The sequence below is a fragment of the Hyla sarda genome, chromosome 9, assembly GCF_029499605.1.
Source record: "Hyla sarda isolate aHylSar1 chromosome 9, aHylSar1.hap1, whole genome shotgun sequence".
NCBI classification, from domain to species: Eukaryota; Metazoa; Chordata; class Amphibia; order Anura; family Hylidae; genus Hyla; species Hyla sarda.
Genome location: NC_079197.1, coordinates 27,011,428 through 27,028,442, shown reverse-complemented (window position 1 = coordinate 27,028,442; position 17,015 = coordinate 27,011,428). Strand labels below are relative to the sequence as shown.

Here is a 17,015-nt window from a genome sequence, read left to right as displayed (position 1 = left end):
CGGTGTGATTACGGATCTGGTTATCTGACAATACAATCTATTCATAAGCTGATAAGTAACACTACAGTCACAAATGTTAAATAAGCACCTGTGGTGGCCCAGTACGGGAGGTGATTCCCCGTACCCTTGCTGCCCTGTCCTGCAGCCTCCGTTCAGTGTCCCCTGGGCCCCTTGTACTTGTTTTCCCCCTGTATATATGTTTTGCTATGTATTATAATAAAGAATGTTTTGTTGCTTTAAGAAATGTACCATGTGATTGTTACCCAGGAGGTACCAGTGACCAGGTGATCCCAGGGGTGACCTATGGGCTCCCTCCCCCATATAAGCCCTGGGTGGAGATAGCTCGATCTCTTTGAGCTCTGCTCTTTCTTTCTGCTCTTCAAGTCAGTCCCTGTCAGTAACTGTCAATTCAGTGTGGCCTGCATTACATTGTCCAGTCCTATTACAAGTCCCAGCAAGCCCTTAAGGTCTCTGAGTCATTGGTCACCTCCTTAGGCCCTGGGGGAAATGTATAGACTTTACCATCTGTCTACCCTCAGTAGAGCTACCGTTATCCGTAACTTGGCGTCGGAGTCATTATTGCCCCCGTGCCTAGCCCAGGATCCAGCGGTATACCTTTGTGATTTATCAAGGATAAACCACGCCCTGGCGTCACGTATACAAGTGGTTAATACCATCTGCCCCTAGGGAAACAACATCTGCCCTCATCACACCCCGCTACCAAACACCGATATTTGAACAAACCTTGCATAGAATGAAAGTACAGGCAAATATAAGAAACTTTGTAGTATTTCTTATCAGACAAAAATGCTTCTTTCTCCAGTTATCAAACTTTTCCCTCTCACCCCTCCTGCTACTAAAACTGGTTTCTCTGAAAACCAGCTTAGCTTCGTCCTGTTTCTGCAAGTGAAGCAATACAAGTCTGTAAATCGGGAGGAGGGAGCGCCGCCCAATTGCTCTAGAACTGCAAATTAGAGATTAAGCCTGCAGAGCAGAAATATGCTGGAAAATACCATATACAAGTTATATAATAGCCATAAATAGGGCTGTTACTAAGGTACACACATAGGGCAGCTTATCCTGAAAAGTCACCTGAAATGACAGGTACTCTTAAGGCTGGTTCCAAATGCCTGGAATGGGCAGCGGTGGTCGTGATGTCATGGCCACACCCCTCGTGGTGTCAAGCCATGCCCCTCAATGCAAGTATATGGGAGGGGGCACGGCGTGACATCACGAGGTGCGTGGCCATGATGTCACAGGGGGGACCCCTGTGATCAGATAGGATAGGGATAAGATGTCTAGAGGCAGAGTACCCCTTTAAGTATTTTAATATCGGGGACACACAGCAGCATGCCTTGAACAACTTTACGAACACTTAAAACATTAAAGCGAGTATATAAATGGTCTCTGAGAAATGTACCTACCGTGCAGGTTTATGAAGCGGATACAGCTGGACACTACACGTGGTATGGCTTCTCCTGAACTCTGCGCGGTCAAGACAACAGATTAAATAATAAGTAAAGTGCATGAGCGAGATGACTACCTGCAGGGGTGTAATTTGAAGATGCAGGGCCCCAATGCAAAAACTGTTTCAGGACCTGTTTCATTTATAGTGCTAGTCTATTACTATAGGAAAGAGAGACCCTATGGGCCCCTCAGGCACCCTCTGCACCCTCGTCTATCTGTCCTGCTGTTTACTGATCATGTAGAGTAGAATTACATAAGGTAAAGCGGTGATGAAGACAATGAAGACCACCATAGTAGAATAGAATAATCCAAACTGCTATTTAACTGGCTGCCACAGGGAGCAGTCTTAAAAGGAATGTGTCACCATTTTTTTTTTTTTTTTATAAATAAAATTATTCTATCAAGATAAAGCATTTCATTTATGTATTTAGTTTTCATGTATTTTTAATGTTATTTATTAATACATTGTGTACTGGTAGCTGCCATTACTGTAGCCTCTTTGTGGTGTGTCACTTCACAACACCTACACAGTTGCTTTATGGCAGGCACAGGGCATAGGAAAGTTAAGACTCATAGAAAAGCATGAGCTGCTTACTGCACATGCGCATAGCACAGGCTAGGTGAAATGAAAGGGGGAGCCAGCACTATTTTCTTAAAGTCCCTGAGGAGTAGTGACCTATCATGGGACATCTTGTCTGTTTTACCACTCTTCAGACACCAACAAAATGGTGACAGTGGAATTGAAAAAAAATACAAAACCCACTCTCTCCTTTTGCACATAGACAGAGGAGAAAGGTAGACGGGAAAGGCCAAATTTGCAGCAGTCAGTTGCTTGCTTTCAACAGATTCCTCATGTTAGCTCCCTCTGCTGGTCAACAGTGGAAGATATGACAGGTTATTATTACATTTCTCATATTTTTTGACAAGTACATTTTTTTTTATATTTCCCAAAATATTTTAAAAATATTAAAATATTATTTTTTACCTTAAAAAAAAAAAAATTATAATAATAATCCCATTTGGTGACACATTCCCTTTAAGATGTCACTGGCCACTGTGACTACTATCCCAGGCTCTTACAGATCAATGGATACAACTTGGGGCTATAAGGCTGGGTTCACACTATGAAAATTCTGCAGCAGAATTCCATTTTTGGCAACGGGATTCCACTGCATAGTGCACGCTACGAAAGTTCAGAAACAGATGTTTGGCCTCTGGAATTTTGATGCCGTAAGAATCATCTTGTTCATTCTTTTGGCGAAATCTGTCTGGAACTCATTGCCATCTATGGGGACGGCAATGTAGGCACAGCTCTAGCATCGGGCGCACTCGGAAGCTCCAAAAGGAAATGTTCCTGGCCGGAGGTTCCGTAATGTGAACCTAGCCTAGGAGGGCCATGTCCTGGAGCATATTCTCTGTTTCAAGTCAGCACAAGAAAACTTTACAGTTATACATCTCACTTAAAGGGGTATTCCGGCCTTTTACATTTTATCACCTATCCGAAGGATAGGGAATATAATGTATGATCGTAGGGGTCCCGCCATGATCTCGGTGAAGCCCCCTCATTCTGTGCCAGACGCTGCCTCCAAGCCTGAGACGAGACATCACGACCACGCCCCCACGTGACGTCATGCCACACACCCTCCATTCGTGTCTATGGGAGGGGGCGTGACGGCCGTCACGCCCCCTCCCATAGACGCGAATGGAGGGTGTGTGGCATGACAGCACTAGGGGGCGTGGCGGTGACATCACGTCTCAGAGGCAGCGCCTGGCACAGAATGCCGGGGGCTTTACCGAGATCGTGGGGGTCTCAGCGGTGGGACCCCTACGATCATACATCTTATCCTTTGGAAAGGCGATAAGAACTATAAGGCCGGAATACCCCTTTAAAGCACTTTAATATAAAGCAGGAGACTGAAAATGTGGTTCATAGAAAGGACAAATATGGCAAAAAGAAGAGATAACATAGGAAATAACAGCCACATTTTAGAGGGAAAGTCAAAAGTCAGGAACAATCCAAATCGAAGCCTCATCATTGCCATTATATTTTGGATCAGTGAGACAACGTATGGTCATACCTCCCCAACATTTGAGAGGTTCCTAACTTTTGACTGTGTTTGAGCTGACATTACATATAGGTTACAAGGACATTTATTCGACAACATTTACGGTATTTTATGGTACTATCTTAGATATTTCTAGTGCACACACATATAAACAGCATGGAAGAACGCATGTATACACAGTAGTGCTGAAAGCCAAGCAAGAAGAGAAGAATGACTGAACTGTACCTTGGAGCGGGACAGGTACCTCCGTCTCCTGCAAGCGAAGCAGAAGGAGAAAACAAAAAGACAAAGAAAGGGTCGATCTGTAAAGGGTTAACTAAAAGCGCAAGCAGCATTATATCGGACCCATGATATGCAAGGGGGTACTGGGGGGGGGGGGATCACTCATAGAAACTTGTGCACACATCCAAAAGTCAATATAAGGCTCCTTTCACACTATATTATTGTTCCGTTTAGGAACTTCCGTCAGAAGTTCCGTCACTATATCGGGGAAAACCGTCCGTTACAAAACCCCCGATGGCCGCGACTAAATCGCATTGCAGCCTATGGGGTTTTGTAACTGCCCGTTTGTACCCGTATATGCCCGTAATTCCTTACGGACGTTATATACTGACGGGACATCGTGGCGGAAAAATCACTGCATGCAGTAATTTTTCCGCCACGATGTCCCGTCACTATATAATGTACGTAATGAATTACGGGCATATACGGGTACAAACGGGCAGTTACAAAACCCCATAGGCTGCAATGCGATGTAGTCGCGGCCGTCGGGGGTTTTGTAACGGACGGTTTTCCCCGATATAGTGACGGAACTTCTGACGACAGTTCCTAAACGGAACAATAATATAGTGTGAAAGGAGCCTAAATCGTACAGGAAATGCAGACAGACTTCAGGTTAAAGGGGTACTCAATAAAAAAACGTTAAAAAATAAATAAAAAATTTCATATCAAGGGGCTCCAGAAAGTTTAACAGATTTTTAAATTACTTCTACTAAAAAAACGTAATCCTTCCAGTACTTATCAGATGCTGAAGTTGAGTTGTTCTTTTCTGTCTTTTCTCTTTTGTTAAAGGATTGAATGGGTACTCCAGTGGGAAAAAAAAATTCTAATCAACTGGTGCCAGAAAGTTAAACAGATTTGTAAATTACTTCTATTTACAAATTGTAATCCTTCCAGTACTTGTCAGCTGCTGTATGCTCCAGAGGAAGTTGTGTAGTTCTTTCCAGTCTGACAACAGTGCTCTCTGCTGACACCTCTGTCTGTCTCGGGACCTGTCCAGAGTAGCAGCAAATTCACATAGCAAACCTCTTCTGCTCTGGACAGTTCCTGAGACAGACAGAGGTGTCAGCAGAGAGCACTGTTGTCAGACAGAAAAGAACAACTCAACTTCAGCAGCTGATAAGTACTGGTAGGATTAAGATTTTTTTAACAGAAGTTATTTACAAATCTGTTTAACTTTCTAGAGGCAGTTAATATGAATTTTTTTTTTTTCATGGAATACCCCTTTAACACATTTATTGGCCCAAAAGCAAATGCCAAAAAGTCCAGAATACATAAAAATCCAGGAAAGTAGGGGACATTTATAGGTCAGTAAAAATGTATAAAACTATCAATCAAGTGTCAATCTCCCCTTTTAGAACACATAAGTGTGAAGATCTGTCCTATCAATAAATAAATACCCCCTCAGCAAGGTCATCAAACAAATAGCAGGGGGACATGATAGACCAGTGGTCTCCAAACTGTGGACCTCCAGATGTTACAAAATTACAACTACTAGTTTTGCAACAGCTAAGGGGCCGCAGTTTAGAGACCACTGACTTAGCTAAGGGGCCTAGTTTAGAGACCACTGCCTTAGCTAAGGGGCAGAGGTTAGAGACCACTGCCTTAGCTAAGGGGCCGCAGTTTAGAGACCACTGCCTTATCTAAGGGGACGCAGTTTAGAGACCACTGCCTTATCTAAGGGGCCGCAGTTTAGAGCCCACTGCCTTAGCTAAGGGGCCACAGTTTAGAGACCACTGCCTTAGCTAATGGGCCGCAGTTTAGAGACCACTGCCTTATCTAAGGGGCCGTAGTTTAGAGACCACTGCCTTATCTAAGGGGCCGTAGTTTAGAGACCACTGCCTTAGCTAAGGGGCCGTAGTTTAGAGACCACTGCCTTAGCTAAGGGGCCTAGTTTAGAGCCCACTGCCTTAGCTAAGGGGCCGCAGTTTAGAGCCCACTGCCTTAGCTAAGGGGCCGCAGTTTAGAGCCCACTGCCTTAGCTAAGGGGCCGCAGTTTAGAGACCACTGCCTTAGCTAAGGGGCCCAGTTTAGAGACCACTGCCTTAGTTAATGGGCCGCAGGTTAGAGACCACTGCCTTAGCTAAGGGGCCGCAGTTTAGAGACCACTGCCTTAGCTAAGGGGCCCAGTTTAGAGACCACTGCCTTAGCTAAGGGGCCGTAGTTTAGAGCCCACTGCCTTAGCTAAGGGGCCCAGTTTAGAGACCACTGCCTTAGCTAAGGGGCCGCAGTTTAGAGACCACTGCCTTAGTTAATGGGCCGCAGTTTAGAGACCACTGCCTTAGCTAAGGGGCCGTAGTTTAGAGCCCACTGCCTTAGCTAAGGGGCCGCAGTTTAGAGACCACTGCTTTAGCTAAGGGGCCGCAGTTTAGAGACCACTGCCTTAGCTAAGGGGCCGCAGTTTAGAGACCACTGCCTTAGCTAAGGGGCCCCAGTTTAGAGACCACTGCCTTAGCTAATGGGACGCAGTTTAGAGACCACTGCCTTAGCTAATGGGACGCAGTTTAGAGACCACTGCCTTAGCTAAGGGGCCGCAGTTTAGAGACCACTGCCTTAGCTAAGGGGCCGCAGTTTAGAGACCACTGCCTTAGCTAAGGGGCAGAGGTTAGAGACCACTGCCTTAGCTAAGGGGCCGCAGTTTAGAGACCACTGCCTTAGCTAAGGGGCCGCAGTTTAGAGACCACTGCCTTAGCTAAGGGGCCGTAGTTTAGAGACCACTGCCTTAGCTAAGGGGCCCAGTTTAGAGACCACTGCCTTAGCTAAGGGGCCACAGTTTAGAGACCACTGCTTTAGCTAAGGGGCCGCAGTTTAGAGACCACTGCCTTAGTTAAGGGGCCGCAGTTTAGAGACCACTGCCTTAGCTGAGGGGCCAAAGTTTAGAGACCACTGCCTTAGACTGAAGTTGGCAGAACACGTCGCCTTTTTTGGGTTTGGCTGACTACTCTAAGGTGTATGGTGACCTCCAGACTCTTCACTGACAGATGGTGTTGTGGACAAGGTCAGGTGGTGAAAATCCAGTCATATCAGGACATTATAGGATTAAAAAGGGGCCATCAGACTGATTTCTTCCAAAAACAGCACCACTCCTGTCATCAGGTTGCATGTGGTATTGCAGTTCAGTTCCATTAAAGTGAATGGTGCCAAGTTGTTATACCATATACAACCTGAGGGCAAGGGGTGGTGCTATTTTTGTCAGAAATAAGCTCTTTTTTTCTGTTCCTGGATATGCCCTATAAAGACGATGGAAGCGAAAGATTTAAAGCGTGGTGTGGTCCAGTAAAAATTAATCAATATGCAAATAAGCCTAATTTAACTTATGACAGGTATGCACGGATTCAGGGCCAACAGCCATATACAGCCATGCTGAAAAACCTGCAGATGGGTTTGTTTTAGAAATCTGTAAGCCTAGTCCCGAGTATTATGTAATAGAATAAAGTGGTAAAGCACCAGCCCTTTAAAAAAAGATTAAAGAATGACCTTAAAGGGGTACTCTGGGGGAAAACCTTTTTTTTTTTTTAAATCAACTGGTGCCAGAAAGTCCAAAGTTTAAAGGGGTACTCCGGTGGAAAACATTTTTTTTTTTTTAAATCAACTGGTGCCAGAAAGTTAAACAGATTTGTGAATGACTTCTAATACAAAATCTTTACCCTTCCAGTACTTTTTAGCAGCTGTATGCTACAGAGAAAATTGTTTTCTTTTTTAATTTCTTTTTGTCTTGTCCACAGTGCTCTCTGCTGACACCTCTGTCCGTGTCAGGAACTGTCCAGAGCAGGAGAAAATCCCCATTGCAAACCTATGCTGCTCTGGACAGTTCCTGACACGGACAGAGGTGTCAGCAGAGAGCACTGTGGACAAGACAAAAAAAGAAATTCAAAAAGAAAAGAATTTCCTCTGTAGCATGCAGCTGCTAAAAAGTACTGGAAGGGAAAATTTTTTTAATAGAAGTCATTTACAAATCTGTTTAACTTTCTGGCACCAGTTGATTTAAAAAAAAAAAATAAAGTTTTCCACCGGAGTACCCCTTTAAACTTTGGATTTTTATCACTTTATTATATAATATGTATGAATTTTTACATAGATTTATCCTATGATGCCAGGAGCATAATACATATTGTGTCTCTATTAGGGACAGGATCACATATGACATAAGAAGCCTATTTTGCTAAGTTTCTATAGAGAACAAAAAGGGAAGTAGAGATAGGTCAACATAGAGGAAGCAAAGATAACACAGAGGAAGATAGATTATCCCAGGAGATAACCGGGCTGGAAGGTTTTATTAAGATTAAAGGGGTATTGCAAGAATATTTTTTTCTTATATCAACTGGCTCCAGAAAGTTAAACAGATTTGTAAATTACTTCTATTAAAACATCTTAATCCTTTCAATAATTATCAGCTGCTGAAGTTGAGTTGTTGTTTTCTGTCTGGAAACAGTGCTCTCAGAGAACACTGAGAAAAGAACAACTCAACTTGATCAGCTCATAAGTACTGAAAGGATTAAGATTTTTTAATAGAAGTAATCTACAAATCTGTTTAACTTTCTGGAGCCAGTTGATACATAAAAAAAAGTTTTTTTCCTGGATAACCCCTTTAAGGGCATTTTGCAAGACTGCAAAGACGTGTGAACGGGGAAATAATGCCATGCCATGAGAGAAGGATCTGCCCTCTCAAGTGAGCCTACCACCCTACTGCCAGGCAGGGGATAAAAAAAATAGCGAAGTGCTTCTTTAAAGGGGTACTCCAGTGGAAAACTTTTTTTTTTAAAATCAACTGGTGCCAGAAAGTTAAACAGATTTGTAAATCACTTCTATTAAAAAATCTTAATCCTTCCAGTACTTTTTTGGGGCTGTATACTAAAGAGAAATCCAAAAAAGAGATGCATTTCCTCTGATGTCATGACCACAGTGCTCTCTGCTAACCTCTGCTGTCCATTTTAGGAACTGTCCAGAGCAGCATATGTTTGCTATTGGGATTTTCTCCTACTCTGGAAATGCATTTCTTTTTTCGATTTCTCTTTAGTATACAGCCCCTAAAAAGTACTGGAAGGATTAAGATTTTTTTAATAGAAGTGTTTTACAAATCTGTTTAACTTTCTGGCACCAGTTGATTTAAAAAAAAAAAAGTTTTCCACAGGAGTACCCCTTTAAGTGCCGACTGGCCCGGAGTAAAGAGGTTTTCCAATGTTAAAGGGTACCTTTCATCAAAAAAACTTTTGATACGTCATAGATTAATGTGTGCAGAATAACTTTCCAATTGCATGTTATTAAAAAATATGCTTCTTTCTATTTAATTTTAAACTTTGAAAAAATTACCACTAGAGGTCTCCCTACCAGTCCTGGCCGCAAGCCCTTTTTAAAGATTTTAGACTCATGCTGGAGTCCTAAATCTCAGACTGAAGCCGGGACACAGACAAGCTCAGCACTGCTTCCTGCCTGTCAATCAGATAGACAGGAGCCAGCACTGTGCTGATAGCCCAGCAGGGCATACTCCTGACTCTGCCTTACTGCATGCCCTCATTCATTTTACTATCTGAGCGCCGATCTTTTTTCTCTCTGCACATGCCGTTGTAAACATAGAGGAGAAGATCCAGAGCTGCCAGCTGAGCTTGTCTGTGTCCCTTCTGAAGTCTGAGATTTAGGACTCCAGCATGAGTCTGAAATCTATAAAAAGGGCTTGTGGCCAGGACTGGTAGGGAGACCTCTAGTGGTCATTTTTTCAAAGTGGAAAATTAAACAGAAATAAGCATATTTTTTAATAACACGCAATTGGAAACGTATTCTGCATACATTAATCTATAATATATCAAAAGTTTTTTTTATGAAAGGTCCCCTTTAATGGCTGCCGACTGGTCAACCACAATGAGGATTTGAGAGGTAATGTTATTACTTACACAGACTCCTTTATGGGGCTCTACGTCTGGCATTTATGGGATCCTGGTTTGCATCATTATGACTGCAACTCCTCTGCTAAATGGTCACTATGGCTGGCACTATTAAGGGGGCAGTGTGACAGACACCGGTATAGGGGAGAATGGCTGCCATTGTTATGGAGGCATAAATAGGAACAGGTAAATGAGAAAAAAGGCAATAGAGAGCGAAATAGCAATCTGAAAATCCTAAAATAAAGGTCCTGTCAGCATCAGGCGACACGTTATCATACACAGAAGCTCAGGTTGCAGTGAAGTGGTAGCTATGTGTCAGAGAAAGTCTTATGCAGCAAAGGCTTCTGGGATAAATGACACTACAGTGATTTCTCCATAGGAAACACAAGCCAGATCAGGAAGCAAAGGAAGAGGAAGCAGATATGGATGGTACCTGCACAAATTCCTCCAAATCCCCGTTAAACAGTTTGTGGTTATACTGGGAGGACGGTCTCTGCCTTCTCGACCTTTGAGACTTACTGGTGTTCGACTGCAGCCTAAAAACCAACCGTGGGACATACAATTCACCCGCTCACGAATCCTGGCTGCACGTCAATAATATAACACAGACTATAAACATAGATGACAACGTGGCCTCCATCACATAAAGGATTTCATCAGGTTATCACCGGAGTTGTATCAGATCAACAGGGTCAAAGAATACGACTGTCAACTACTAATAGAATCCAAGAATAGGAGAAAGAGTCTGCCTTTTACTAGTAATAATGCTTGTCTATGGCTGAAATCCTTCATTGTTGCTCAGCCCCATTCATTGAACAGGGATGCACTGTGTAATGCCAGCGGCTTGTCCCCATCGGTGTGAAGTGCCCCCCAACAAACCCTGCTGCCAGCTCACTTCTCATCACCACAGTCCGCCCTAGGTCCTTCATCCCTGCTCTTCCCCTTCTTGTCTCCGCTCCTGCTGATGTTTTTTTGTTGTTGTTGCCTGTAGGGTGCATGCGCTTGCCTCCTCGAGTCTTTAAAGGGGTACTCCAGTGGAAAACATTTTTTTTTTTTAAATCAACTGGTGCCAGAAAGTTAAAACAGACTTCTAAATGACTTCTATTAAAAAAAAATCTTTTCCCTTCCAGTACTTTTTAGCAGCTGTATGCTACAGAGGAAATTCTTTTCTTTTTGAATTTCATTTTTGTCTTATCCACAGTGCTCTCTGCTGACACCTGATGTCCGTATCAGGAACTGTCCAGAGCAGGAGAAAATCCCCATTGCAAACCTATGCTGCTCTGGACAGTTCCTGATACGGACAGAAGTGTCAGCAGAGAGCACTGTGGACAAGACAAAAAAGAAATTCAAAAAGAAAAGAATTTCCTCTGTAGCATACAGCTGCTAAAAAGTACTGGAAGGGAAAAGATTTTTTGAAAGAAGTAATTTACAAATCTGTAGAAAAAGAAAAGAATTAACCATAACCTCAAGGCCACTATCAGCCTTGAGGTTATGGTTAATTCTTTTCTTTTTCTACAAATTTATTTTACACCTAAGGTGTAGGTGTGCAACCATTCTATACCTCAGCTAACTAAATTGGGAGCTGCTCCATAGCTTTCCTTTATTCATTTACAAATCTGTTTAACTTTCTGGCACCAGTTGCTTTAAAAAAAAAAAATTTCCATCGGGCAGCCTTGTAGCCTTCTGCAGACCAGATGCCCATATGTGGGTTAAAGAGTGAAAACCAGGTGAGCTACTTAGACAACGCCCTCAAGAGTGGCCCAAAGCCAAACCAATTGGTTGGCACAGCGGGCCCTCACCAGTTGCCTGTACACACGAAGGAGAAATGCTGTTTCCTTGAAAAAAGCAGACCCTCTTTTCTAATCCTGAACAACCTTTTGTAAAGTCAAAGGTTTTTTTAAATTACAGAGACACTTTAAAGGGATACTCCGTGACAGACATCACGCCCCCTCCCATAGACTTGAATTGAGGGGGTGGGGCCTGACATCATGAGGGGGCGGGGCTACCACATCATGAGCTCCCGGCACCGTCTCTAAGCGTTCAGAGCAGTTTGCTGAGCGGCGGAGTACCCCTTTAAGGTGCTATTAAAGGTGGATGTAGGAAGACAGAATTTTTTTAACTGAACTATTTTGGTCAGCATTTCTAGACGAAACCAGGAGTGAAATCAATAAAGAGAAAACTATAATGAAAAGATTTGAATTTTTTCTGTGTTTTGGACCCACTCCTGGTTTTTAGGCTAAAGACTGACCAAAATATTAACTAAAATACTGTGAGTGAACCCAGCCCTAAATCCACATTAATGCTCTATTCACACTTGTGTTTCAGTTGCAGTCGGCAGGTTTCAGCTTCTCCAGAATATTGTTCCTTTCTGCTTTATGTTTTGAGTCCAATTCACTCAAATTACCTGTTAGAGTTTATTCTGACTGAGATGTAGCTGTGCCAATACAGTTCTTTACCTTGAGGGGCTTGAAAGTAGGTCCCTGTTTCTGTACACTAAGGGTCTCATATCCTGTACACTTCACTGAGTGACTTGGAGGTACATCTCTATTCCTGTACACTGAGAGGACTAGGGGTAAGTTCCTGCTCCTGTATACTGAGCAGCCTGGAGGTAGGTTCCGGCTCCTGTACACTGAGATGACTAGGGGTAAGTCCCTGCTTCTGTACACTGGGCAGCCTGGAGGTAGGTCCCTGCTCCTGTACACTGAGCAGCCTGGAGGTAGGTCCCTGCTCCTGTACACTGAGTGATCTGGAGGTACATCCCTTCTCCAGTACACTGAGCAGCCTGGAGGTAGGTCCCTGCTCCTGTACACTGAGCAGCCTGGAGGTAGGTCCCTGCTTCTGTATACTGAGCAGCCTGGAGGTAGGTTCCTGCTCCTGTATACTGAGCAGCCTGGAGGTAGGTCCCTGCTCCTGTACACTGAGTGATCTGGAGGTATGTCCCTGCTTCTGTACACTGAGCAGCCTGGAGGTAGGTCCCTGCTCCTGTGTACTGAGCAGCCTGGAGGTAGGTCCCTGCTCCTGTGTACTGAGCAGCCTGGAGGTAGGTCCCTGCTCCTGTATACTGAGCAGCCTGGAGGTAGGTCCCTGCTTCTGTATACTGAGCAGCCTGGAGGTATGTCCCTGCTCCTGTACACTGAGTGATCTGGAGGTATGTCCCTGCTTCTGTACACTGAGTGATCTGGAGGTATGTCCCTGCTTCTGTACACTGAGCAGCCTGGAGGTAGGTCCCTGCTCCTGTGTACTGAGCAGCCTGGAGGTAGGTCCCTGCTCCTGTGTACTGAGCAGCCTGGAGGTAGGTCCCTGCTCCTGTACACTGAGTGATCTGGAGGCATGTCCCTGCTTCTGTACACTGAGCAGCCTGGAGGTAGGTCCCTGCTCCTGTGTACTGAGCAGCCTGGAGGTAGGTCCCTGCTCCTGTATACTGAGCAGCCTGGAGGTAGGTCCCTGCTCCTGTACACTGAGTGATCTGGAGGTATGTCCCTGCTTCTGTACACTGAGCAGCCTGGAGGTAGGTCCCTGCTCCTGTACACTGAGTGATCTGGAGGTACATCCCTGCTCCTGTATACTGAGCAGCCTGAAGGTAGGTCCCTGCTCCTGTATACTGAGCAGCCAGGAGGGATGTCCCTGATTCTGTACACTGAGTGATCTAGAGGTAGGTCCCTGCTCCTGTATACTGAGCAGCCAGGAGGGATGTCCCTGATTCTGTACACTGAGTGATCTAGAGGTAGGTCCCTGCTCCTGTATACTGAGCAGCCTGGAGGTAGGTCCCTTTTCTTGTACACTGATTGATTTGGAGGTAGGTCCCTGCTCCTGTACACTAAGCAGCCTGGAGGCATTCAGATTTGGATGAATCAGAATTTTTTGGGAAATTCAAATGAATTCAGTCCGTCTGCAATGGACTCGCTCACCTCTAGACATCGTATCCATCATGGATTTTTTGGAACACAAGCCAGTGTGAACAGGGCCTAAAGTGATGTTTGTGCCATACTAGATTGATGCGTATCATTTACAGAAGCAATGCGCTATAGTCAATCATGGCCTTGTGGTGTGTGGTTTACATTTTACTAATGCTCAGTGGGATCTGATAAAACTCCGGCTTCCCCTTCCTCCTCAGTACCCCCTATGCTAAGAATACATGTCATACATACCCAGAGATGTTACTGTGTGACTCAGCAGCTGTGGAGGAAAATGGAAAAAGTGAGAAATGCAGAATGTACAAAAACACGACAACTTCCTCCGCTGTATTCATAAGCAGCTTGAATGCAATTTCTTACTAGAAAATAAAATCCCAATGGTAAAAAAAAAGTCTAAGGCAGTGTTTCCCATCCAGTGTGCCTCCAGCTGTTGCAAAACTACAACTCCCAGCATGCCCGGACAGCCAACGGCTGTCCGGGCATGCTGGGAGTTGTAGTTTTGCAGCAGCTGGAGGCACACTGGATGGGAAACACAGGTCTAAGAGGATCATGGTATCCTGTTAAAGGGGTACTCCGGTGGAAAACTATTTTATTTTTATTTTTTATTTTTTTAAATCAACTGTTGCCAGAAAGTTAAACAGATCTGTAAATTACTTCTTTTAAAAAAAATCTTAATCCTTCCAGTACTTATTAGCTGCTGAATACTACAGAGGAAATTGTTTTCTTTTTGGAACACAGAGCTCTCTGCTGACATCATGACCACAGTGCTCCCTGCTGACATCTCTGTCCATTTTAAGAACTGTCCAGAGTAGGAGAAAATCCCCATAGAAAACATATGCTGCTCTGGACAGTTCCTAAAGTGGACAGAGATGTCAGCAGAGAGCACTGTGCTCGTGATGTCAGCAGAGAGCACTATGTTCCAAAAAGAAAAGAATTTCCTCTGTAGTGTTCAGCAGCTAATAAGTACTGGAAGGATTAAGATTTTTTAATAGAAGTAATTTACTAATCTGTTTAACTTTCTGGCACCAGTTGATAAAAAAAAAAGTTTTCCAGAGTACCCCTTTAAATCAGATTAGAAAAAAAAGGTATGTGTTTCTTTGAAAACAGCACCCCTCCTGATCATGGCTGTGTCTGGTATAACAGCAAATGGAAACCACTAAAATATATATGTAGAAGACCCTACGTGTTCCGCTGTCTACTATGACAGCTTCATCAGGAGTGCTGATGAAGCTGTCACAGTAGACAGTGAAACATGTGGCGTCTTCATTCCCTTCAGCACCTCCCCTCCATCCTCTGTTGTTTGGCTTGTGGGTTGTTTTTTCACTTTAGGGTTTTTTGGAAAATATTTCTTGTAAATTTTTTCAGCATGCTGCAGAAGTCTCCTTAAAAGGGGTACTCCGGTGAAATTTTATTTAATTTTTTTAAATCAACTGGTGCCAGAACGGTAAACAAATTTGTAAATTACTGCTGTTTAAAAATCTTATTCCTTCCAGTACTTATCAGCTGCTGTATACTACAGAGGAGGATCTTTTCTTTTTAAATTTATTTTCTGTCCGACCACAGTGCTCTCTGCTGACACATCTGTCCATGTCAGGAACTGTCCAGAGCAGGATAGGCTTGCTAGGGGGATTTGTTCCTGCTCTGGACAGTTCCCGGGACAGACAGAGGTGTCAGCAGAGAGCACTGTGATCAGACAGACAAGAAATTTAAAAAGAAAATAACTTCCCCTGTAGCATACAGCAGCTGATAAGTACTGGAAGGGTTAAGAATTTTAAATAGAAGTAATTTACAAATCTGTTTAAAGTTCTGGCACCAGTTGATTTAAAAAAAAAAAAAAAAAAGTTTTTCACCGAAATACCCCTTTAAATTTGCCTTCTGTGGCATATATGTTTATATATTGACACTTTATCTTAGATTGCTTGCACTTTAGAGGGCACAGTAGATTGTTGTTTTTTGCATTCTTTTTCATTGTTTGTGCACTTTATTGTTTGCTCATTTTGCGCACAGCTCTACTACTGTATATAATGAATCTTTGTAACGTGTATTGTACAGGGGATGCTTGGGGTTATCATTGCCATTTATGAATATATACACACATTTGGGGAGATTTATCAAAACCTGTGCAGAGGAAGAGTGGTGTAGTTGCCCATAGCAACCAATCAGATTGCTTCTTTCATTTTCCACAGGCCTCTTTAGAGGCCTGTGGAAAATGAAAGAAGCAATCTGATTGGTTGCTATGGGCAACTACACCACTCTTCCTCTGCACAGGTTTTGATAAATCTCCCCCATTGTGTGGCTCCCTAAGGAGGGTTGAATATATGGTTTTTCAAAAACCAGCGGGACGTGGGGTCGTATGATGTCACTGCACCGGCGGTGGTTACTGACACTGTCCCGTGTCCATTAGGATTTGATAACGTTAAGAGGACAAAGAAAAAAGAAAAGAAAAAACACACATTTACTAATGAAATTATAAAATATTATAATAGCATGAGAGAGAGAATCTCCTCTGTTACCATGGAGACACATAGCTCCGTATAGTTCTTGGATATGTTAAAGGGGTACTCCCATGGAAAACTTTTTTTATTTTTATTTTTAATCAACTGGTGCCAGAAAGTTAAACAGATTTGTAAATCACTTCTATTAAAAAAATCTTAATCCTTCCAGTACTTTTTAGGGGCTGTATACTAAAGAGAAATCCCAAAAAGAAATGCATTTCCTGTGATGTCCTGACCACAGTGCTCTCTGCTGACCATTTTAGGAACTGTCCAGAATAGGAGAAAATCCCCATAGCAAATATATGCTGCTCTGGACAGTTCCTAAAATGGACAGCAGAGGTCGGCAGAGAGCACTGTGGTCATGACATCAGAGGAAATGCATTTCTTTTTGAGATTTCTCTTTAGTATACAGCCCCTAAAAAGTACTGGAAGGATTAAGATTTTTTAATAGAAGTGATTTTCAAATCTGTTTAACTTTCTGGCACCAGTTGATAAAGGAGTACTCCCATGGAAAACTTTTTTTTATTTTTTTAAAGATATTTTTGAATACACCCTAATGCACGCTTCATTTATTTTCACATACACAGGAGCCAATAGCTGCAAAGATGGACATACCCTCGAAGCGAAGTTGTACTGAGCACAATGTACTTGCCTTTGTCTATGGCTTCCTTCAGCCGGTCTCGCTTTGCTTGTAATTTACATATAGTGCTTCTCCCTGCCAGATAGTTCTGTAATTTCTAGAACGGAAGAGGAAACTACAAGTTAGCTGCTATGGGTCACATCATACATGGCGCATTATAACTGCAGTGACGACGTTGGGTCACCTTTGCCACAGAAAGAACAACTGAACCTGAAAGACGTAGGTATTATAGGTCAATGGCCTTATCAATAAATTAAGGATTACACAGTTTTTAT

The 17,015-nt window shown here is 43.3% G+C and overlaps 1 protein-coding gene across 1 annotated transcript in view; it reads right to left on the bottom strand.

Annotated features, from left to right (window-relative positions):
• ARHGAP4 (Rho GTPase activating protein 4) overlaps positions 1-17,015 on the bottom strand; it is a 112,162-nt gene that overhangs the window by 17,737 nt on the left and 77,410 nt on the right. The window contains 4 exon segments of the mRNA XM_056539235.1: positions 1,425-1,485; positions 10,125-10,227; positions 13,840-13,867; positions 16,753-16,837. Of these exon segments, the coding sequence (XP_056395210.1) occupies positions 1,425-1,485; positions 10,125-10,227; positions 13,840-13,867; positions 16,753-16,837 (277 nt within the window).